This window comes from Mercenaria mercenaria, chromosome 17 (genome assembly GCF_021730395.1).
Source record: "Mercenaria mercenaria strain notata chromosome 17, MADL_Memer_1, whole genome shotgun sequence".
NCBI lineage: Eukaryota > Metazoa > Mollusca > Bivalvia > Venerida > Veneridae > Mercenaria > Mercenaria mercenaria.
In genome coordinates this window covers 3,236,548-3,262,314 of record NC_069377.1, presented here as the reverse complement: position 1 = coordinate 3,262,314, position 25,767 = coordinate 3,236,548, and the positions used below count along the sequence as shown (strand labels likewise).

Genomic DNA, 25,767 nt, shown 5'->3' with positions numbered 1-25,767 from the left:
AATAAGATAATATAACACTTATTTAATACTCTGGTGATTCCTTTTCAGTCTTGTTTTCAAAGAATACTTTCATTTTCTAAATCCTCCTCACAGTTTATTGACCATGTTACGAAATGCTGTATTACACATTTTGTTCTCTAGTGATTCTGTGTAATTTTGTTTGCAAAGTAGTCTTCCTTTTCTCACTTTCAATGCACATATCTTTATCTTTCAACATTTTTCATCTTTGTTGTCCTCTGGTTGTATTTTATCTGAAACGGTCTGCAAGTTTCCTATTTTTCATTATGGTGACTAGTTTATAGTATAAGTTTAGTTTACAGTTTCAAGAGCGTTTTTTATCCCAAGTCTAATAACCCTCTGTAAGGTTTGTTTTCAGAAAAGTTCTCCCTGTTCTCATTATTACCATTTCACAACGTACATTTACTCCGTACTTTCATAATGCTATTTTATCTTCGATATTTTGTTTCCGAAAAAGTCTCTACTTTTATCACTTTCTTCACAGCCATGTTGTTCGAATAAACTTGACGAAACCCGATATCAGGACCATAATAGCTCAAAGCCCTGGACTTGGAAAAATTGACACAATGGCTTTGCACAGAAGTTCAGATATGAATATACAACCAGGTAATATATCTTTACCATTGCTTTCGCAAAGAAGTCAGTTTTGTGAAAAAAAATTACTTTGTCCTTTATTCATTATCAAGGTGATAAAATTGCAAACAGAGATAATATTTACTATTTTAAATCTTCAGTGAACCAAGCTTGCCGAGCTCGTGGTGGGCTTGGAGACTGTAGCTCAATATGTCTCCCAACCAACACTGGCAAGAGATGTGCTTGCAGAGGGAATATGCCACTTAAACTGGACGACAGGACTTGTTCCAATAGTAAGTATATTGTTGGTTTGAGCATGGGATACTTGCACCTGTTTTCTGGTCTGTGATTTACCTTTGAGATGAATATGAACCTAAATCCTATATCTTCCATTCATAGCTATTATTACCAACGTTTATTGAAAAAGCAACCGTATCCAACGTTTTACACTGATATCTGATCTTTTTATTTTATTTTACTTTCGTGTAGGCCAAATAGGGAATTACCTCAACACCATGGAATGTGTTACCTTTTTATATTTTGACCTGTGTTACAATTTTCAGTTTACCAGTGCTCAGATGTAATTCGTCAGGAGGCCCAAACTGCAACAGGAAGAGAAAATATTAATATAGTTATTGAGAAAGATTGTCATCGTCACCTCAACGATACGTGCAAGTACCGTTGCCCAACCTTTTACGGTCATGACATCAAGGTAATCAAAGGGACAACAACGGTAACCTGCACTAATGTTGGATGGGATAAAGAAATGGCTCCGCTTTGTAAAGGTAAGCGAAAGTTGATAAATATTTTGTATGAAGTACAGCATCCTGCTATATGTTACTATAACTAGAAAATAGATCAATATGCCATGCATATGTATAGTTATATCCTGTAACCAGTTCCTGAGCAAATTTATCGTTCAAGTATAATAATCTGTGTACTAACAAAAAGACTTTTGATCTTTAAATAATTTGCTATGCACAGTCCATAAAATAAACAAACGTGTTTGTAAACATGGTCGGATCCAAACGGAAGGGGAAGAAGTATTTTAAATTTATAGAATTATGTCGATGGCAAAATACAATACATATCCGTAGCCCTGACCAACCTATAAACCGGACCAGTCTATTTTATAAGTGCAACAACACGGTTGATCCATTTAAACGAGTTGTACAAATCATTTATGGCAATTTTCAAGACAACATAACTAGCTGGAGCTAGAGTTTTCAAACTAATATTCACAATGTATTCTAAAACTGAGCTCGAATACTGAAAATATTTAACTGGCAAAAAGATATAAACACTAGATTATTTTCAGGGAGGTCTGTATTAGAAATGATTATAATTTGTTTCTTTGTTTTGTTTGTAGTGTTTTCTATTTTTTCAATTTTAGAATTAGTATGTTCGGACAGCTCTCTTACAAACGGAAACATAGTTGGAAATTGTAGTCGGAGGATTTATGATACATGTACGTACAAGTGTGAACAAGGTTACACAGGTAAAACAGATGTGGTGTTTTGCAACAGAAATATGAAATGGACACCACACGAACCTTGTACTGGTATGTTAGACAAATTAACCTTTAGCCTGCTGTTGGCAATTGATTCTGACTTTGCGACCGGTGCCGACCAATATCAGCCTGCGCATCCGTGCAGGCTGATCATGGTCTGCACTGTTTGCTCTACGGTCAATATATTATCAGTGAACACCCCTTCGAATAATAAATAGGTTTACCCAAATTGAATGATGGACAAGTCATATTTTAAATTTAGCAAGCAAGGTAAAGGTTAAATGCAAAATATCACAGGCAGTTGGGGCAACATTGTAGCAATAACGTTTGCTGGACCTGAAGATAAACGTGTGCCTTATTGTCAAAAAAGGCAGTTGGGCCCCATTATAGCAATTACAAACTTACATAAACTGGATTTTAAGATAAGATCGGGGATCTTAATTTCAAATAAAAATTAAAAGAAAGTTGTGGCCCAATTGTAACAGTCACGAAAAATGTTAATCGTGTGTCTTCATGTCAAACAAAATAAAATGGTTTTGGACTGCCTTCATGTCTAACAAATTAAAAAGATGCCAAGTTCACATTATAAAACTTACGCAAGCTTGACCTTAAGATGGTCATGCGTCTTCGTGTCAAACAAATTAAAATGAGGTTAGAACCCCATTTGTAGTACTTAAGTAAGTTGGCATGTAAGACAATCGTGCATCTTCATGTCATCACGTCAAAGACATTGCAATGAAATTGGGGGTCCATTTGTTGTAATTACGTAAGATGGACCTTGAGTAAATTGTACATCTTTATGTCAAACAAATTTAAAACACGATTTCATAGGATGCTAGAGCCCCGTTTGTAGCAGACAATTTGTTTTACCTTAAGATAATCTTGCGTCTTTAGGTTCAAGAATTTAAAAAATCATTTTTACAGGAAGCTTTGGTCCCATTCGTAGCTAAACCGTTAGCTACACATTAAGTTCATAGAGCTTCTTTATTTTGACAGAAAGTTTGGGCCCCATTGTAGCAAAACTATTTACTAGACCGTAAGATTATCGTGCGTCTCCATGTCAGTCAAATTAAAATAATATTTTCGCACAAGTTTAGCCCAATTTTTAGCAAATAATTTTGAACAGAATCGTGCGTCCTTTATGTCAATCAAAGGGGAAATCACGGTACGGATCTCATTTGAACTTACCAAAGGCCTATTGACAGGAGAAAGGTCATGTTAACATGCACCACCTTTCGTCATTGTTGAAAAATAAAGAACTACTTGATGAATGGATCTTAACCAAACCTGGAGTGTAGCCTCTGTCAGCTATTAAACTGTTACTCTGCATATGCATTCTTCAAAGTACGATATATAATTCAAAATTATAGCTTCACAAATTTTGAATTTACTTGTGAACTTCATTTGTAACAGGCTGCAATTTGAAAATATGGTAGTAACGATATGGTGTTTAAATCATAATTTCCCGGATTGCTCGAGTAGATAGTATATCTGTATGATGTTTAAGTTATAATTGCATGTGTTCCTCGTGCAGATTGGTTCAATAATTGAAAGTTATAAAGAATGGAGTTATTGGATATGATGCTAACTTAACTATGCTAAAATGCTTATTTTAGAACATTTGCACCAGTCTTGTAGCAGAAAGTTATATCTCTTGTCTGCTAAAAGTTGATATAGATGATCAACAGAGCAGCTTCACAGGTAGACAAAAAGACACGGTGTAATACATAAGAGGTCTTTTGAAAATATTGCTTAGAATTTGAATCAGTGCTACGAAGTATTGGTTGAATTCCAAAGCTATACAAACACATAAAATGCATTTATGGTAAAACTTGTGCAAATATTTGCCTATTGCTACCTTTTGGTAGATTTTGCTCATGGACACAATATCATCTTTTGTGTACTGTGGAATTATCCTTACTGCACATCTTCATATTAGGCAGGTTTGTTTTCATCTTTTATTATATTATTTTAAAAAGGTTAAGATGAAATTCAGCCTACTACAAGACTAGTATTTCATTGGTACTATCTGAATATAGATGATAATTTATGTAAGAAAGCTAGAGACCATTTTCGCTTTTAGAATTGTGCACTTTGTTCCTGGATTAACTAACTAATGTCTTGAATTCAAGACACTTGTAAATGTGTTATGTGTTTCCAGATGTGCCGTGTCTAGTTAGTTATTTCTGCCTTCCAAACTGAGAAAATTGATAGATGTATCTTGAATTTTAGTGACTACAACCCTGGCACAAGAACAGAAAGGTTTACCGGTGGCTGGAGTTACTATCGGCATAGTGTTTCTCGTCCTCGTAATTATCGCCCTTGTTATCGTCATTGTCTACCTGGTTCGGAGGTAGGTCGCCAAAGTCTTCATTTACACAAAATGTTTATCTAATATTGAGAAAAAATAGAATAAAACCAGGAAAATATTTTTGCAAAACTTGACAGTTATTTCTAAACGTCTCAGACGTTTCGCACCTTTTGGATCATTTTTCTATTTTGTTTTAGTTTATACTAATTTGATTTAGCTCAATTGTGATTTAAGCTTATTCGAACCACTCTCGAGTCCGCTTCCTGGAAAAGCACTACTGGTGTCATATGAGAAGTCATGGTCGTGACCCCTGTGGTGCTCGAACCCACGACCCTGGTTTGAGCGGCCGACAACTTATCCACTAGACCACCGCCCCTTCTTTTTATATTAGATAGTCACGTTGCAAAAAGTAAAATGTTAATAGGGTATTACAAAAAGGTCACTATTGCATACTGTTTATTTTAACACATTTAAGAGAACTTCATTTTACCAAAACACAGTTTTAGGTTTTTTATGTGATATAGAATGACCGTTTTACTTATTTAAGAACTGTTAATGAAACCTTGTATTCATTCTGCTTGATCTTTTGGACCCAATACTAGTGTTTGCTTTATTTGAATTTTGAAGAGGTGTCAGCCAATACTCTGCGTCGGCGAATTATGGCTATAAGGCGAAGTTTCACAAAGGACAAGACGGAAGTATTGCCATTGAGAATCCTGCGTATCTACCGAGTGACACGCCTACCACTGGCGAGAGGGATGAACATCCATACTCGACAGTAGATTCAAGGCAAGTACAGCCTGTGTATGTCCCCATGAAACAATGATAAACTTTATTACAGGGACTGTTACGATTGTTGGTTGTGTATCCTTCGTAACTTTAAGATGAAATGTCGCACGACCAACGATCGAGCGGGATGTTGACAATAAGTTAATCAACACATATATAATTGAGTAGATTATTCGACTTGTGAAGTTTTCCGTTTAATTGTATAATTCGACGATTCAAAGTCGAATATTTGTATATTTTATGAAATTATGCAAAATTTAAAGAACTTAAACATTCTTTACTTAAAATCCTTGAAAATGTAAATGCCTCTTAGTACCTACGTAAGTGTAGAAAAGGCAATTGAAACACTGTGCTGCAATATACTTCATTAAACATTATATCAATCTAAATGAACTTTCACTAGGACCATAAACATGAATGTTTTTCCATACTGATGTGTATATTTTGTATCGTATGTATGACATCCTGTCTGAGGTCATTTTAAGGTGTCGTCGCATTAGAAAGTTCATGAACGGCAATATTTTCAATTTTGCTCAAAGTAAAGAGCATATTTATATCATTTACATAACGCTAATATAGTAAATTAACATGTAATAAAAAGATTTAAATAGTATGATTGCACTGAGGTTTATGCTGTTGTTTATATAAACGAAAACGTAACTTTCCTTTTAAAGAAAAAAGAATGAAAACAACATTATTAGCTCTATCACATGAAATTTTTCTATCTAATGCTGACAAATCCGCTTGAAAGTTGCTGCTCTCTTAAATTACGAACATAAGGATGCGGATCTGCACATTATATGTTTCAATACAACAGATAATGTGTTTATTTACAAACTCAAACATGGCCCGACTTATTTCCCTACTTAGTAAAGAAGACTTAAACTGCGTGTTATCATGCAACGCACACACACACAGTTTTTACGTCACAATTATTACGCCATAGCGTCAAGCCTTAGAGTGGAGTGCTGGAAAAGAAAATCACAAAGCAGACACATGCTTGTTGAATGTCTTCAAAGACGTCAATGATAATCCTTGATAACATGTTGGAATCTAAATAATATATCTAAAAAAACGATGGATTTGCTGTTGGATAAAATCATTGTTTGTCATCAAGATGCGTCCTCGTGATTATTTCGCATTTTAACACTAAACAATGAATTTATTCAACGACAAAAACACTTAGATCTAATGAGAGATATTATTTCTTAATTAAAGAAACATTGTTAAAATATTCTATTTGAGAAAATATCAGAAGAAAAAAAGATTTCTACGTAGCCTCCCATTATGAAAACTTGTGTAAGGTCCAAATATTTCCCTTCTTTTTGAATATCTAGGGCCTAAATATATTCTGAAGTATTTAGAAGACCGGGTATGCTATGAAAATTCTCGAATGTAGAAAGAAATGAACTTTTTCCGCCAGTGTAATGTAAAGCAACATACAGTGGTTGATATTGAATAGAACTATATCTTAAAAGTTTATTCAAATATTGAATAAATAGAATACTAAACGACGCTGTTTTTGTTTACAGGCGAGGCGGATATGAAACACTCCAAGAGGAGGCACACGTTGAAGTAACCCGTGACGTATGAATCATGGATCAAAGCAAGGGAAACGGAGCGGCAGAAAAGAACTGAAGTGATATCATGTTACTTTTTAAAAATTAACAGCATACATGTACTATAATATTTCCCCTAGTAATATAAATTAAATTTTATGTGCTTGAGTGACAATTATATAGACATGAAATATATAAAACCCCTATTTTTATACCTTTTATTTGTAATTTAATCCCATTTGACAACATCGTTTTAGTATATATGTTGAGAAAACAGATGAAAAAATAACTGTGCCAGTGTGTGCCTGAAAGTTAACTGTTTTGTTTCTTGTGAAATCAAACGTAAATAATAATGACATGTTTAGAAGCTTGCTATACAAGGTTAGTATACGAGTGTAAGAAAACTACTGAAAGTCGAACTCGGGCGATCCAGCGATTTTTTATTCACGAGTCTACTCGCCTAATACTGCGGGTTACTATACGTGTGATTCTTTCACAATGGTCTTAAGATATACTCTGAATGAGAAAACGCATCTATATTTTTTTAAATTTTTTTACTTCTGATAATGAATTTTATTCGGAACAAAAACTGTACGCGAATGTCCTAGTCTTATACAACTTTGAATTTATTATGCTAATATTGTGGTAATATCTGTAGAATGCATAAATTAATCTGACATAATTTTAAATTAGGGCCGGTATCTTCTGGTGAGAATGTTTTTAAATCTCCCACAATATACATAGAGGGAGAATTTAGCTAACCCCACCTTAAGGTGACTTTTGACAAATTGGTAAAAAGCTGTAAATTGTTTAGAAAGGGTCGCGCAAGAATTATTTACGATACTTTTTTAGATGTCATCAGGTCGTCATGTTTTTTACGAACCAGATAAAAGATCATTCTAAGTAAAAATTGGGCTAACAGTTTCTGAAAGATTCCACTATATGCAAAGAGGGAAAAGTGTCCACGCCCGCTGTTTTTTTTTGTTGTTGTTGTTGTTGTTTATCTATTGAATCAGAAAAAAATGAAACAATCTTGGTATCTTAGAATCAATTATATGAATTTTTTTTCAAACTGCAAAAAGAGCTGTAAGTGTATCACTAAATACATATGAGCCGCTCCATGAGAAAGCCAACATAGTGCGTCTGCGACCAGCATGGATGCAGACCAGCCTGCGCAACGCGCAGTCTGGTCAGGATCCATGCTGTTCGCTAACGTTTTCTCTAATTGCAATATAGGCTTTGAAAACGAACAGCATGGATCCTGACTAGACTTCGCGGATGCGCAGGCTAGTCTGGATCAGTGCTGGTCGCAAATGCACTATGTTGGTTTTCTAATGGCGCGGCTCAATTACAGGGAAACATTCCTGTGATATTGCATGTGTATTTTAATAGTTTTAATGAGAAGATATCGTTTGAAGATTTCTCTATTATAGCTCTGGTGGTCTTGTTCTTGACGAATCGTATAAATTTGAATAACATTAACATTTCTGAAGGATCACCAAAGGAACAAATATGTGGAAAATTATTTGTGCCATCACTTTTAAAAATAAAAGTTCCACTATATACTGAAAAAGGTGATTACGTTCTCTTGTGGCAATGCTTTTCGAGGAGTCTGAGTAATTTTAAGAATATTGGCAAAGAGTCACCCTCAGTCGGTCATGTTTTTGATGCATTGGATCCTGGTAAAGTGTTATTTAACGGTAATTTGTGGTCAGTTAATTAAAATCGGCCCAGCAGGTACTAATACAAATAGGGAACAGTAACCATGCCCTGTGGTAGCCATGTTTATGATGAACCGGATTAACTTTAACAAACTTTGTAGTGAGTCATCCACTGATTATTTCATTTGAAATTAGCTAAAATCTATCGGCAAGAAAGATTTTTAAAATTTCCACAATGTTCAGATAGGAAAAGAGTTTGTCTATCATGTTTTAAATGAATTGGAAGAACTTGAAAAACGTAGGTAGACAGTCAACAAACGGTCATTTGTCTGATCTTTTTTTAACAAAATGGGCTAGCAGTTTCTTACGGGGCTTTTTAGCTCACCTGAGCAAAAGGCTCAAGGTGAGCTTTTGTGTCCTTCGTCCGTCGTGTGCATGCGTCGTGTGTCAACAATTTCTAAAAAAAAATCTGCTTCTTCAAAACCACTGGGCAGATGTACTTCAAACTTCACAGAAATGATCCTTGGGTGGCCCCCTTTCAAAATTGCCCCAAATCGGCACCCCAAAGGAAAATCTTTAAAAATCTTCTTGTCAGAAACTGTTAGCCGGATTTCAAAACTATTTTATAGAAATTATCTCTGGTGACCCTCTACCAAAATTACTTAGCAATTCTGTGTCGGTAGAAAACATGGCTGCCAGGGGGCGGGGCTTATTTTCCCTATATGTCTTTATTGTAAATTTCAAAAATCTTCTTCAAAACCACTGGGCATATTTATACTAAACTTCACAGAAATGATCCTTGGGTGGGCCCCTATCAAAATTGCCCACAGAATTGAAATCCATGCAGAACTGGTTGCCATGGCAACCGAAAGGAAAAACTTTAAAAATCTTCTTGTCCGAAACGACAGTAGCAAGGTATGTGGCATCTTCTAATGGTCCTCTACCAAGTTATTTCCGCTCTGGGGGGTCATATGGTTTACAAAGACTTACCGGTATATAGGAGAAACTTTGAAAATATTCTTGTCCAAAACCATAGGGCTTAGGGCTTTGATATTTTGTATGTAACATCAACTAGTGGTCCTCTACTAAGAATGTTCAAATTATTCTTCTAGGGTTAAATATGGCACCGCCCCGCGGGTCACATGGTCAATTTAGATTTATATAGGGAAAAAATTGAAAACCTTCTTGTCCAAAACCACGGGGCCTGGGGCTTTGATATTTGGTATGTAGCATCATCAAATAGTCCTCTTTCATTTTTTTTTTTCAAATTATCCAGCAAGAGTCAAGTATCGCCTCACCCCAGGGGTCACATGATTAATATAGACTTATATAGCCAAAAGCTTTGAAAATCTTCTTGTTCAAAACCGCAGGGTCAAGGGCTTTGATATTTGGTATGTAGCATCATCTATTGGTCCTTCACCAAGTTTGTTCAAATCATCACCCATTGGGTCAAATATTGCCCCGCCCAGGCCCGGGCCACATGGTTTATATAGACTTGTATAGGAAAAAAAGTTAGAAATTTTCTTGTCTGAAACCATCAACCTAGGCCTTTGATATTTTGTTTGTAGCATTGCTTTATGGTTCTCTACCAAGGTTGTTCAAATTTTTACCCTGGGGTGAAAAGAGGCCATGCCCTGGGGGTCCATAGTTTTATATATAATTATATAGGAAAAAAACTTCATACATCTTGTTGTCTGAAACTGGAAGGCCTAGGCTTTTGATATTTGATTTGTTGCATTGCCTAGTGGTCCTCTACCAAGATGGCCAAAATACCACATATGCCCCTTAGTTTAAAAGAGGCCCCACCCAGGGTGTCCCAAGTTTTACATAGACTTTATAAGAAAAAAATTAAAAAGATCTTCTTGTCTGAAAGTTCAAGGCCTAGGCCTTTGATATTTGCTATGTGTCGTTGCCTAGTTGATTTCTAACAACAATGTTCGAATTATGCCCTTGGGGAGAAAAGAGGCGCCGCCCCGGGGGTCACATATTATATGAGTTATAAAGGAAAAAAATACTTCAAAAATTATCAGATCATATTTCTAAGACTGTTTAATTATAATTACCTGATGATTCCAAGTAATTAGGATCACCTGAATGTCTTGACCTACTTTTATTTTAAGATACAGCCTTGAAATTTGGATGACATGTACAGTTTTGCATACCGATCTTAAAACGGACTTTCTGTGACCATGAATGAGACCTACTGACCCACTTTTTTGTTTTTTTAAGATTCAGCCTTGAAATTTGGATGACATGTACAGTTTTGCACACCAGTCTTTAAAACGGACTTTCAGTGACCATGAATGTGACCTGCTGACCTACTTTCTTGTTTTTTAAGATACAGATTAGAAATGCGGATGACATGTACAGTTTTGCACTGACTTTCAGTGACCATGAATGTGACCTAGTGACCTACTTTCTTAATATTTTAGCATCAGTTTAACATTTGATACATGTAGCTCATATAACTCAGGTGAGCGATCCGGGGTAATTATGACCCTCTTGTGTTTTCAATTTTCCTATATAACCACCCCAGACCCAGCTGAATCTTAATGATTGTAATAGAGAGTAAAGTAAGCAACATTTCTATTACATTATTTTGAAATCGGCGCAGTGGCTTGTAAGGTGATGTCGTGTTCTTAGCTTTGGTGGTCCTATGTGCAACCAAGCGAGATCATTTGGAAGACAGTCATTAAACAGCATCCTCATCTGAGCACTATTTCATGCTCACGTGAGCAAATAAAAGGATATTTTTCAGCAAATTTGTTTCTGTTAGGCATTATTTTAATATGAAATTATACTCAGTGTGTAGTCAGCCTTCACATTTATTTTCATCGGATAATTTTGATAATATTTGAACGTTTAAGTTACCAAATTTTCAGAATGGACTACTATTGCATTTAGCATGTAGTTCAGTATCAACTAGTGTGCTTTCTTTATAAATAAAAGTATTGCATTGTGTTTTATTATAATGTATTAAATTGGATGGTTTATCAAAAGATAAAACTCACTTAAACGTTTAGATTTCATTGGTTAATGTAATGCAAAACTCAAGTAATGTTTGTTTCTAACAGCAATGTTACTTTTTTCTCAAGAGTCGTCGTAACAGTTACTTAAAGCAGTCTTTTGTATCGTTTGATTGTTTGTAAAAATGGTCGAAATAACTCTTTGAGCTTCTTTACTTATAATCGTCCAGATATTTTGTTATCGCTTTCTAATCAGTGCTTTAGTTGTAGTCCTCAAACAATTACGGAACAATATATGAGCTGCACCATGAGAAAACCAACATAGTGGGTTTGCGACCAGCATGGATCCAGTCCAGCCTGCGCATCTGCGCAGTCTGGTCAGGATCCATGCTGTTCGCCTTCAAAGCCTATTGCAATTAGAGAAACTGTTAGCGAACAGCATGGATCCTGACGCGGATGCGCAGGCTGGTCTGAATCCATGCTGGCCGCAAACCCACTATGTTGGTTTTCTCATGGCGCGGCTCATATATTTTTACTCTAATAGTTTCTGTCGTTTGTGTGGCAGTAATAAGTAAGTTCGGTCAATCTAATTTATTGTTGAATGCGAAATATTCGGAAATTGACTTTTGATTTATTCATTGTTTTGATTATTGTAACCATTTTTTATCTGCAAGTCTTGTAAAACAAGTAGGATAGCGATTAGTAATTAGGACGAAACAGTCAAAAGAATCACTTAAATATCTGGTGAATCTGTGTTTTATTATTTCAATGTATTGTGTCTTTTGTTATCAATTTATATATTGAATTGGTCGGATAAGTATATATTGTTGTTTTTATTTTAAACAAAGATTAGTTTTTTGTTCTGCAATTTTATTTCTATCCTAATAGGTGTAATATCCGTACGTATTGAATGTTGGCACTTCTTTAGAAAACTGACGGTCTGGCACTATTTTCTGTTATGTTACTTTTCTTTCTAAATTGTAATCGTTTAAGCATATTGTTCTGTTGTCCAGTTTTCATCTAACTGTTTCAATGTATGGTATAGAAATATAAGTGTTGAAAATAAATTATTTTCAATGATACTTTTTTCATCTTTTTTGTGATATAACTTATACTTAAATAGCCTAACCATCCATTTTCAAAATTTTGACTCACTTATTATTTTATGCAAGGTAACACAGTATCTATTAAGTAAATCCATTAAGTAGATGAGATAGATTGGTGGGCAAACACGGTGGGTGGGGGCGGGGTTCGCTAAGAAAAATATCATCAGTATCACTTAAATGTATGACTGTATGCTATGCTGGATGGCTGCTTGCTAAGTTGGAAGCGCAAGAGAATTAGAAACCTTTACCGCACCACACAAGACAAAAGCTTGCGCATGTGCACCGGAAGCGAATCCCACTACATTTTGACACTAAAATTCAGAGACATCGCAAATATATTAAATATTTACCGATTTGACAAGAGTGATTTTTAGCTCGACTATTCATAGAATAGTAGAGATATTGGACTCGCCCATGCGTCCGCGTCCGCGTCGGCGTCCGCGTCCCGGTTTGGTTAAGTTTTTGTATGTTCGCTGGTATCTCAGCAACCACTTGCGGGAATAGATTGAAACTTCTTATTTACACTTATTTACTGTGATAAATTGACTTACATTGCACAGGTTCCATAACTCTATTTTGCTTTTTTACAAAATTGTGCCCCCTTTTCGACTTAGAATTTTTTGGTTAAGGTTTTGTATTTAAGCTGGTATCTCAGTACTCACTAATTAGAAGGGATTGAAACTTCACATACTTATTCACTGTCGTAATCTGACATACACAAAGCAGCTCCCATAACTTTATTTTGCTTTTTTACAAAATTATGCCCCTTTTTCAACAAGGGAATTTTTGGTTAAGTTTTTGTATGTAAGCTGGTATCTCAGTATCTACTAATGGGAAAGGATTGAAACTTCACACACATGTTCACTGTCATGATCTAACATGCAGTACAAAGGGTCAATAACTCAACTTCGCATTTTAAAAAATTATGCCCCCTTTTCAACTTAGGAGTTTTGGGTTAAATTCTTACATATAACTTGATTAAACCTTCCCATTCGTTTTATATATTTTAAATATAAGAGGGGGTGGGGGGGGGGGGGTCAATATACGTTTCCGTAGGTTTGCGTATTTTCAATATTTTTTTCAGCCAAATAAACGAAGCAGTGAGCATAATGTCCAACTTAATAGTGTTGGAATATCACGCCATAGACACGTGACATGATACGCTCAGTTACTTTTTACGCTATTGTATTTTGTTTCATGTTTTGATCTGCTTAATTTAAAACGCTATGTATCTTATTACCGTAATGTAATTTTAAATTTATTCTATAATAGTTCGGTTACCATATTTTATTGAACATTAAATAGATGCTTTTGTGTAAAGCACTTTTGAACGTATTTTTATACGAAAAGAGTGTTATATAAATGTGGTATATAATAATAATAACAACAACAACAACAATAATATTATTTATTAATTAATAAATCAGTCAATCAATCAAACTTGATATATAAAACGTTTGACAGATAAAGATAACAATAAGAGCGTTTTTTTTCAACAAAATAAATCTCGCCCAACATGGGACTCGAACCCATAACCCTCAGATTAAAAGTCTGATTCTCTACCGACTGACCAAGCAGGGCGATATATAACTATGAAATATATTGTACTAAGTTGCATATGAAAGATGTTAATACTGATAACATAAAACGCTGACAAACATGGTTTTAAATTTCAGGTCATGATGGTAAAATAAGATTATTTACTTCGATTTGTTCACATTTCGCATGCTTATGTTGTATAATACCTGAGGATCATCTAACCGGTTTGATTCAACTACATATGATATCATTCATGCGTCCCTTAGTTCTTTGTTGCCATTTAGCTGAGATTTTGTATAAATCAATTCTCCATATGACATTAAAAAGACACACTTCTTTCTAATTTATATCTATAACCACTAGTCAGAGAAAATCCACTTCTAGAAAAATATGATTTTGACACCTATTATTTAAGAAATGATATTATATCCCAAACAGTGATTTTGACATTCATTTTAATGCTAGCGTATAATAGAAACTATGGAAACGCAAGAGCTTATTATTTATTATCCTAATATAAACATTGAATTTCACTAACTGACATATCACTAGAAGAAAGAAAGAATGAAAGTACATTATACTAGTATGCATTCACCTATAAAATTTTAAACAACAGCTGAAAACTAATTACATAAAAAATGTTGTATCTGACTGATAAAATACTTGACAAATAAAGGTAATAACAAGAGCGTATTTTAAACAAAAGTATTACGCCCAAAATGGGACTCGAACCCATTACCCTCAGATTAAAAGTCTGATACTTCACCGACTGAGCTAGCCGATGAAATATATTATACTATGTGACAAATAAATGATATTGAACAAAACGCTGACAAAATGCATTTAAATTACAGGTCATGACTGTAAATATATTAAATTTCACTTAAATTCAATTTGGTCCATATACATAATTATAATCATTGAGATATACATCTGAATTAAGTTATTTAATAAATAAAACAGCCAATAGTCAATCTTGATAGATAAAATACTTGACATAGAAAGGTAACAATAAGAGCGTTTCGTTTTCCAAGAAAAAAATAATCGCGCCCAACATGGGACTCGAACCCATGACCCTCAGATTAAAAGTCTGATGCTCTACCGACTGAGCTAGCCGGGCGACTTGTGTACAACATAAATATATATCAGCCGTAATCTTCTATCAATGATATTTCACATTCAAATATTTAAAGTTTAAACTAATCCTGATAATATGTTTCATTGACCTTCTATGGTTTGTAATTAAACAGCTGGGTATTGATTAAAATGTACAATTCTGACTTATTATTTATTTCATTTAAACTTTTTACCCGCATTTACATTACGTGACATTTGATGTAAAAAGACCTCATTTTTCAGTATGACAGTATTTTCTTAACAACTAAAGATGTTTATACTCCCTTTAAGTCCGTTTTACACATAAACCTTGTGATATAACGCAAAACTTTGTTATCAGATAAAGTTTAACATTTGTAAACATTGTCATGACGTATTTAAAAACTTTAGCTCGGCTATACGAAGATATGTAAAGCTATTGGTCTCTTTAAGAAATGTTTTACTTCTTTAAAAAATCCATTTTCTCTCTATAGTTTTTATGCTGCAAGCCAAGTTTAATCGAATTACGTAAAACTATACATGGAGATGAATATGAAACGTTTAACAACAAATAAACATGAATATACAACTAAATATGAATAGTTAACAAAGTATGACTTTTTAACATACATGTGAAGTGTAATGTATAAAAAGTATACGCCCAACATGGGACTCGAACCCATGACCCTCAGATTAAAGTGGAATTATATGCATTTTTCAAGTAAAAATCAAGCTTAAATAGATGTGCATATAAAAAGGATGGAAGAAATTATAGCTTTTAACCCAACATACCAAACTCTTTCTGTTACCAGTACAAAATAGTAAGTTTCCAAATATGATTTTTCTTATTTTGACTGGGGCAGTCTTTTTAAAAAATGTCAAACTGCAAGCAGGGGTTGCTTCCCTTCTACTTCAGAAATTTCCATTTTCAGGTAAGGGAGATCATTGCGCAGAAGATTGAAAAAATATCTATCATTTTATCCGCCCGATTTCTTTATTTTTAAAGCATCAACTTCAAATACTTATGCGGCATTATCGTTAATTTAACACATCTAAATGCACAGCAACCGAAAATTGCTTTTATAGAGCACTCACCCAAAACACACTATATGCAGTATTAGATGCGCATAATGCCACTTTAAAAGTCTGATGCTCTACCGACTGAGCTAGCCGGGCGATATATGACGTTGAACTATATTATCCGAAGTGTTCTATGTATGATATTGCACATCTATATAAACATGGTTTATTGATATAAGTATCTCTGACTTTAAAGCGGTTTGTTTGCAGATTTAAGGCGGATTGTTTTTCTTAAAAATTCGCAAGATAAATAAAATGCTTCAAAGATAAAGGTATTTTCCGTAAGTATTGACCTGGCACTCATGAATATTCCGTATATTTCCGTAAATTAATTTTCGATGTCCGAACATAAATAGCGATATAACTAAATATTACATATATAATTCCTAACTGATATATTGTAACATGTGCAGGTAGCTGTGCGGACAAAGCGTATACCTGCCAATATCAGGATTGTGGGTTCGAGTCCTATGTCTGACCATATCTTTTTTCCCCCAAATTTTATAAGCAGACTAAATACTACTCATTTGATCAAACGTATCGTGATATTTATGGTTCATTTATTAAAAGTAATCATATTTACCCGTTGTAAAAAGTGGAATATAATTGTTTTAAAAGTATTTTAGATAAAAAGACAAATTACCTGTCACCAACGTTCCAGAAAAAAATACAAGAGAAAAGAATTAAAATTCATGAAATATGATACATAAAATAATATAAACGATAACATTACAATACATTAAATTGAAGAAAAAAAGCTATATTCACGTAAGTGATTTCGAACCCGTGGTAACGAACATGGAGGTCAGACACCTTACCTCTACGCCACCGTGTCATCTATTAAGGGGACGCATATTGCTACATTCACAGTTCATACAGCAATGCGGAAGGGGTGCATATTCAAGAAATCGATGGTGGGAAAATAAAAAACATATTCCTAAACTGATATAATACTGATGGACACCTGTAATATTCAGTATTTTGTGGATAAGGATGTGGTACTATGAATGTAATAGGAAAACAGAGGTCTTTGTGAAAGTACATTCAACACAAAATATTAAGCTTTTGTATAAGGAAAAAACAGGTTTTTTTACAATAACAGTGTTCCAGATAATGTTGAAGGGATGAGATTTTCTTTCTAACACACCAGGTTTGCTTAAATATGTAAAAATTGAACGCCACGTCAGTTCATCTCGGGATGGACGCCATATTTTTCATTGATAAAAAATGTAAACAAAAAAGGTCAGAGTGGGATTAGCATTGCAAGGGCATAACATGACATTCTACACAATGAATACCTTGGAACAGATATCTAAGATGCTACACAGGTCAGGCGGGTTAAATGCATAATGTCGATCACTTGAAATTTATCTTGAAAAGGTGGTTAATTTTAGTTTGTTTACATGGTTTTTAATTTTCCCACGACTTCTCGGCGATTCACTGCAAATGTATTACTGCGCCGGACGAAAGGTAACTCTAATAAACAACGGGAGACAACTTAGGTGTCAGCACGTGTACGATTTTTAAAAAAACATGTCGATGATTATAATTTCTTATCAAATAATGAATCCTATTCAGATATTCGTCTTTAATATTAGAAAATTATTAATTTCTGTGGACATTTGTCAAAAAATATTAGTTACAGTGGACTACTTTGCGCATCAAACTGGTTTCCGCTTCAGTTGTGAGGCACTTCCGTTATACTTTTTGACAACAATAACAAAACACAAAATGAATCAATAAAGTCACTTATAAACCGACTGCTACTTAAATCAGCGTAAGTAAAGTTGTTCTTCCAACATTATACATGTTCGTTACGTTATGAGATAATGTTTATCTTGAACTGCATAATCCATTAATTACGTTTAGATGATATTGCATTTACAACTTATTTGACCCCGTTTTTTTACGTGAATGACAGCATTCTCGTGCAACTCGTGCAAAAAGAGTTATGAAAAGTATGGTGGAGAATTCAAGGACAAATTATAAATGACATTAAAGTGAGGATAACTGTATATTCGTCCAGTTTTGATCATTGACATTCCTGCTGTGTATTAGTAACTTTTGTGAACAAGATTAGAATGTTGCTTTTGCACATATACATATTGATTGGACCTCTCAACCAAATTTCATACCTTATTTTAGGGATTTTTAAGACAATACATTTTCAAAAGTTTGTTGAATGTGTTTTGATATTTAAGTGCATTGTAGTTCATGAATACCAAGTTAAAAATTAATAATGGCAACATTTCTAGGCCTTTATTGTAAGCCACTAGACTTCTGTAACGATAAATGTTTAATGTATTAAGGGGAATATACTCTTTTAGTTTTGGAATGTGGCATTCCTTGACCACCGTATCTTTTCTTATGCACTACTTTGTAAACAAACTAAATAATGTGTTTTAGCTAACATATGCGAAATGAAAAGCAAGACAGTGAACTTATTTCACATTCTTTCTTTAAATTAGAATCTGTAGGACATTGATAAATGTTTGGACAAAGTGAAGCACTATTATTTTCGCACCAAAAAGTCTTAATTGTTGACTTTGAATGTACACAAGAAGTCTTATGTAATTCAACAATAACTTTCTTGTTTCAGTTTTTCTCATTTTTATTTTAGTGAGCAATCCTTTGTGTACTTATAACAGTTGAAACAGTATTCATTTCATTTACCAAAACCTTGTACTTTTTTGCAAGTAAATTTTATAATACCCCACCCACTTTTTTCTAATTTCAAAGTATGCGTCCCCTTAACTTTACATGTTACTTTAGCAATGTAGATAATTTCGGGATACTAATATTGCGTAAATTAACGAAAACGCCCGAAAATATTGGTGAAGATTAATGAGTGCCAGGTCAATACTTACGGACAATAACAATAAGAGCATTTTTGTCAACAACAACAAAAAAAAAAGTCGCGTCCAACATGGGACTCGAACCCATGACCCTCAGATTAAAAGTCTGATGCTCTACCGACTGAGCTAGCCGGGCGATGTAAATGTATATGTATAAGGATCAAAATGAATTTAAGTGACATTCAATACATTTAACATAATGAAGAATATCTCGGCTGCAATCTTTTGAAATAAAGATTTTTTTTTCAGTGTTTGTTTGATATCGGTATTGGTAGCTATTCATATGCCACTAAGTATAATATATTATACTTAGTGGCATATGAATAGCTACCAATACCGATATCATACTTAGTGGCATATGAATAGCTACCAATACCGATATCAAACAAACACTGAAAAAATGCATTTAAATTACAGGACATGATGGTAAAATAAAAAATAAATACCGTCAATATTCACTTTGATATGGTAATATTTCGTATGGTTCTATAATTCAAAAGGATCATCTAATCGATTTGATTCAACAACACTTCGCATATATCATTCTTATTTGTTGGCATTTCGCTGAGATTTTGTGTAAATCGATTCTTCTTTTGACATTAAAAAGACACAGTTCTTTCTAATTCATAAATGTAAAATAATAAAAGTACATCATGCCAGCATTACTATGCATTCTCCTGTAAAAGCTGAAACCTAATTTCATTAAAATATTGTCAAAATCTTTATTTCAAAAGATTGCAGCCGATATTCTTCATTATGTTAAATGTATTGAATGCCACTTGAATTCATTTTAATCCTTATACATATAACCACAGATATAAACATCTAAATGAATCTGAGATCCCAGAATATTAAGAATAGTGGTGCTCAAATGTCGGACAGTGCGATTTGGTGACGGGAGCTTTCAGACAGTAGCTGCTTGGTTATGGGATGCCCTCCCGTCTGGCATAAGATACTGCAAGACCTTGCAAAGTTTCAAAAAAGCGCTAAAGACGCCTTATTTCATACAATTCTTTGGGAACTAATCTAACTAATTACCTGGTAGAATAATGTAGGTGCTTTGCCGGTCAATCAATAACTATTATCAAGAACTCTTGTGTGACAGACTAATGCAGACAGTGTTTTTTTTTCTGTGAGATGTATCATGGATGTTCTCGGGCCGTTTAGGTGGGGATTGGCCCTATCATCCGGGACGGTTTGCACGCTGTGATGCATTTCACAGGCATCATACTGGTTAATTATGTCTGTTCAAAATGTAGGATATCTTCTGTTCTATTCTGCTCTAACCTGTGTATTTGATAGGTGAGTTATTTTTTACGCTATTGTATTTTGTTTCATGTTTTGATCTGTTTACCTTTAATCTAAAACGCTATGTATCGTATTACCGTCATGTAATTTTAAATTCATTCAATAACAGTTCAATTACCATATTTTATTAATATTATGTTACTCAATAAATAAATAAATCAGTCAATCAATCAATCTTGATAGATGAAATACTTGGCAGATAAAGGTAACAATAAGACCGTTTGTTTTTTCAACAAGAAATTGACGCCCAACATGGGACTCGAACCCATGACCCTCAGATTAAAAGTCTGATGCTCTACCGACTGAGCTAGCCGGGCGATATATAACTATGAAATATATTATACTAAGTTGCATATGAATGATATTGCACAACTTGCTACCAATACCGATTACAAGCATACACTGACAAAAATGCATTTAAATTACAGGTCATGATGGTAAAATAAGAAATAGATACTGTCAATATTCTCTACCGTAGGTTAGATTTATTCATATTTCGTATGGTTTTATTATATAATTCCAAAGGATCATCTAGCCGGTGATTTGATTCAACTACAGATCGCATATATCATTCATGCGTTCTTTGGCATTTAGCTGAGGTTCTGTACAAATCAATTCTTCATATGACATTAAAAAGACACAATGCTTTCTAATTTATATCTATAACCGCTACTCAAAGAAAGTCCACTTCTAGAAAAAATAATTTTGACACCTATTATTTAAGAAATAATATATCACAAACAGTGATTTTGACATTTATTTTAATGATAACGTATAATAGAAACTATGGTAACACAAGAGCTTATTATTTACTTTCCAAATATAAACATTGAATTTCACTAATTGACAGATCACTAGAAGAAAGAAAGAATAAAAGTACATACAACCAGCAGGCATTCACCTATAAAATTTTAAACAACAACTGAAAACATATTACATAAAGAACTTTGTATTTTTTTGATAAAATACTTGACATATAAAGGTAATAACAAGAGCCTATTTTAAACAAAAATATTACGCCCAACATGGGACTCGAACCCATGACCCTCAGATTAAAAGTCTGATGCTCTACCGACTGAGCTAGCCGGGCGATATATAACTATGAACTATGATATACTTAGTTGCAGATGAACGATATTACACAACTTGCTGTCAATACCGATAACACACAAACGCTGACAAAAATACATTTATGTTACAGGTCATGATGGTAAAATATGAAATAAATACTGCCAATATTCAATACTCCAATTTGTTCTTATTTCGCATGGTTATGTTCTATAATTTCAAAGGGTCGTCTAATCGATTTGATTCAACAACACACGGCATATATCATTCCTGTGTCCCATAGTTCTTTGCTTGCATTTAGCTGAGCTTTTGTACAACTCAATTCTTCATATGACAATAAGAGGACACAATTCTTACTAATATATAACCGCTAGTCAGAGACAACCACATGTAGAAAACTTTAATGCTAACATTTGATAGAAACTATGATAACATAAGAGCCTATTATTTACCATCAACATTTAAAAATTGAATATAACTCATTGACTTATCGCTGGAACAAAGAACGGGTGAATGTACATCATGCAAACATAACTAAGCATTCATCTATAAATCTTAAAACAACAGTTGAAACCAAATTGCATTAAAGATATTGTCAACATCTTTATTTCGGAAAATTGCAGCCGACATTCTTTATTAATGTCACTTAAATTCATTTTGGTCCATATACATAAAAAAATACATAAACATCTGGATGATGTTTATTAATAAATAAACCAGTCAATTAATCAATCTTGATAGATAAAATTCTTAACAGATAAAGGTAACAATAAGAGTGTATTTTTTTAACAAAAAATTTCCGCCCAACATGGGACTCGAACCCATGACCCTCAGATTAAAAGTCTGATGCTCTACCGACTGAGCTAGCCGGGCGATATATGACTATGAAATATATTATACTAAGCTGCATATGAATGATATTGAACGACTTCTACCAATACCGATAACACACTCACAAATGAATTACTGGTCATGCGGGTAACATAAAAAGATAAATACTGTTAAAATTCACTACTTGAATTTGTTTCATATTTCGCATGGTTATATTACATAATTCCAAACGATCAACTTATCTGTTAGATTCAACAACACATCGCATATATCATTCCTTCAGCCCATAGTTCTGTGTTGGCATTTAGCTGAAAATGTGAATAAACCCATTCTTTATATGACATTAAAAGGACACAATTCTTACTGATTTATATTGATATATACATATAACCCCTAGTCGGAGAAAGTCCGTACATTGAAAAATAATTTTGACAATTATTTTAATGCTACGGTAACACAAGAGCCTTTTATTTACCAATCAACATTTAAAAATTGGATTTAACTAATTGACTTTTCACTAGACTAAAGAGAGAATGAAACTGCATCATACCAGCATAACTATGCATATGCATTCACTTATAAAATTTTAAACAACAGCTGAAAACTTATAACATAAAGAATGTTGTAAAACATTTATCTTTAAAGCATACAGTCGACATTATTCATTGTGTCATATGTATTGAATGCTTCTTATATTTATTTTAGTCGATATTTATGTAAGCAAGGACATTAATTCGGAATTATGCTAATGAAAATAACCAATCAGTCAATCAATAAATCTCGATAGATTAAATGCTTGACATTAAAAATTATGAAGGAAATAATATGAGAGCTTTTTTTTTCAGATAAAATATTACGCCCAACATGGGACTCGAACCCATGACCCTCAGATTAAAAGTCTGATGCTCTACCGACTGAGCTAGCCGGGCGATATATTTAACGAAGAGATATATTATCAATAATTTCCTATGTTTGATATTGCACAACAAAGTTCAATATTTCAAAGGCTGTTGTATTGACTAATACTGAGAAACAGTTCACAAACTTATCAGTCACATCGTTTAGTCATATAGCACAGGCAAATGACAGCTTTATTGATATATATTTTGTAGGACTTTTAAGTTCAATGAAAACATATTGGCTTCTTACTGATAAAATGAAGTATCTGTCAATGTTATTTAAGCTCTCAGGGCCGCAATTGCTATTTTTATAATTTGTTGTATTTTGATGAAAAATTAACGAAATTATACAGAAATAAGAACTTCATATTACGTTTAAGCCTTTGTATGTTTTCAAAAATCCCCAGCCTTTACGAAATCATTCAGCTGATGTGGTCAGACCAGCTTCGCGAAGAATGAGTTTACGTTTATTAGTTATACGTTCAGATTACTATGAAATTTTAAGATCAAACTGTAATATGATATTTACACAGTATATGATAGCGGTAGCATGCATGCATTGATATTAAAAAAAAAGTTGGCATAAATATTCGATAAATACGGTAATGTGTCGCATTTAAGAATCATATACATGTACCACCTTGTGGTGAAACTGAGCTATTTACTTATGATTTTGGGTTAATTGTTATGTTACGGTTGAAATTGTCTGTTTTATCATATATTGTTGTTCAAAACTTGTTAGATGCAAATCCAAAAACATTTTGTCTTGGAGTAGTTATCCATATCGACTGATACTATCATCATTGGACAGAAATCATTGTCAGCATCGGGTATTTTGATTTCCAATTTAATTCTTCAGTCAAATAAATTGCTTTTCGGCGAAGCATGAAATTTTGTTTAGAACAATTAGCAATAAATCTGACGAAATGGTGCGTGTGCATTGGAAAATCAGTACATAATGTGCTTGCACACATTGATAAACTGATAAGAATGTTATCTAACTGAAAACAAAAGGTTAAACATACTTGCGAATGTTGTTTCATTATCAACAAAATCTCTTCACTAATCCTGATTTGCGTGTGCATGCTTTTCTTATTTGTTTCACCGAAAGGCGCTGACTTCGAATCACTTGCCCCTCGCCGCTGCGGGTTCAGAACTTCGCTTGAGGTCTAGTATTAATTTACGTGAGGAGGCACTCTTGCTGCCTTGCGGAAGGTTTCTGGCTCTAAACTGGTGTACCTACGTGCCTGGGGACACTTGAGACCTTCCTCTACCATTAAAAGCTGGAAAGCCGCCAAATGAACTATACTTGTGTCGGTGTGACGTTAAATCTAACAAAAACTACAAAAGCATTATTTTGTCATTCACAACAACTAACAGTCATGATATAAAATGCCTGTCCATCTTACTTTCTTTTGCATTTCTATCATTCTCTCCCTACAACATTAAATTATCAGCACATATATCGTTAGTCAGCCTTATCTTCTTATATTGCCCGTTTATTTATGTGTCGACCTTGGTAACGTAGAAATTATTACCACTGATATTGTTGATTTAATTGAACATAAGTCCTGTGTCATGTCACAGGGAGAATTTCTATGATGCTAATATTGGCCTTTTGTCTCATATAAATATGTTTCATTTCTGATCTACTGATGCTCATACATACCACGGAAATGAAATTTCGTTTTCCAATATGTGCCAAAGAACATATCATAATGAGTAGTTTGCAGAATAATTCACGAGAAATACCTTCCCTTTTAATAGTGTTCGTCAGCGCACCCAAGCCATCCAAAATGCAATTTTCTGTTAAATAATTGCCTTCAGTACTTTTTAGTGTAACAAATTATCTGTACCATTTTTGTGTGTGCTTTAACGCCATTAGAAAGAAAATAGAACGTTTGAAAAGTAATCGATGTACAGTATATCAAACATTATTCATAGTATAAAATTTGTTATTATGATTCTATATTTTGTTTTCCACCGAATAATCCTTATGTAACATAATGCAACATTGAACAACAATCACAAACCAACAGTAACGTAACAATTATGGAACATAAGAATAGCGAAATATTTTGCCTCTATTATTCTCATTTTGAATAAAATTTGTTCTATAATGTCTTTGTTTGAATAATCGATCAGTAATACAAAGATCGATTTTTTTAAAAAATAACCATGTGCACTTCTGATTCTGTCACTAATTGATAAAAAATAGATTAAATACGCCACATCAAGTAAAATGATAAATCTATAATCAAGGCACCAAACAATGAAGATAAATGTTTAATAATCCATTCAGTGAAATAATATCGAATCCCTTACCACAATTGCAAAATAATGTTCAATATTCCGTAGTAGCAGAGACATTTCTACGTAATTATAGTTGATTCTGCAATTGATGCATGATTTGAAATTGACAGAAAAAAAGGAAATAGAATTTTATTGAATATATCGCAATTAAATAAAGTACCCATGGTTCATTGCACCTCATGCACGTTCCAATAATATGTGAAGAAATTCAATAAGATCATTTCGAAGCAAAGAATGTAACTAAACAACATAAATGCAAACTATTTAGTTTAGTCTTTTCATGAGA

At 33.6% G+C, this 25,767-nt stretch overlaps 1 protein-coding gene and 6 non-coding genes across 7 annotated transcripts in view; 1 reads left to right on the top strand and 6 right to left on the bottom strand.

Moving 5' to 3' along the window:
- LOC123537458 (low-density lipoprotein receptor-related protein 6-like) overlaps nucleotides 1-12,469 on the top strand; it is a 41,032-nt gene extending 28,563 nt beyond the window's left edge. Inside the window, exons 17-23 of the mRNA XM_053528790.1 lie at nucleotides 503-624; nucleotides 753-884; nucleotides 1,155-1,376; nucleotides 1,985-2,152; nucleotides 4,334-4,454; nucleotides 5,040-5,201; nucleotides 6,734-12,469. Of these exons, the coding sequence (XP_053384765.1) occupies nucleotides 503-624; nucleotides 753-884; nucleotides 1,155-1,376; nucleotides 1,985-2,152; nucleotides 4,334-4,454; nucleotides 5,040-5,201; nucleotides 6,734-6,794 (988 nt within the window). The 3' untranslated portion in view covers nucleotides 6,795-12,469. The remainder of the gene's footprint in view (nucleotides 1-502; nucleotides 625-752; nucleotides 885-1,154; nucleotides 1,377-1,984; nucleotides 2,153-4,333; nucleotides 4,455-5,039; nucleotides 5,202-6,733) is intronic.
- Nucleotides 12,470-15,079: 2,610 nt separating this feature from the next.
- Trnak-uuu (transfer RNA lysine (anticodon UUU)) lies at nucleotides 15,080-15,152 on the bottom strand. Its single transcript has one exon. It is a non-coding gene; the product is annotated as a tRNA-Lys (tRNA).
- A 3,973-nt stretch (nucleotides 15,153-19,125) lies between these two features.
- On the bottom strand, nucleotides 19,126-19,198 carry Trnak-uuu (transfer RNA lysine (anticodon UUU)). The gene has a single exon. It is a non-coding gene; the product is annotated as a tRNA-Lys (tRNA).
- Nucleotides 19,199-20,614: 1,416 nt separating this feature from the next.
- Nucleotides 20,615-20,687, bottom strand: Trnak-uuu (transfer RNA lysine (anticodon UUU)). The gene has a single exon. It is a non-coding gene; the product is annotated as a tRNA-Lys (tRNA).
- A 700-nt stretch (nucleotides 20,688-21,387) lies between these two features.
- On the bottom strand, nucleotides 21,388-21,460 carry Trnak-uuu (transfer RNA lysine (anticodon UUU)). Its single transcript has one exon. It is a non-coding gene; the product is annotated as a tRNA-Lys (tRNA).
- Nucleotides 21,461-22,238: 778 nt separating this feature from the next.
- Trnak-uuu (transfer RNA lysine (anticodon UUU)) lies at nucleotides 22,239-22,311 on the bottom strand. Its single transcript has one exon. It is a non-coding gene; the product is annotated as a tRNA-Lys (tRNA).
- Nucleotides 22,312-23,125: 814 nt separating this feature from the next.
- On the bottom strand, nucleotides 23,126-23,198 carry Trnak-uuu (transfer RNA lysine (anticodon UUU)). The gene has a single exon. It is a non-coding gene; the product is annotated as a tRNA-Lys (tRNA).
- Between the last annotated feature and the right edge of the window lie 2,569 nt (nucleotides 23,199-25,767).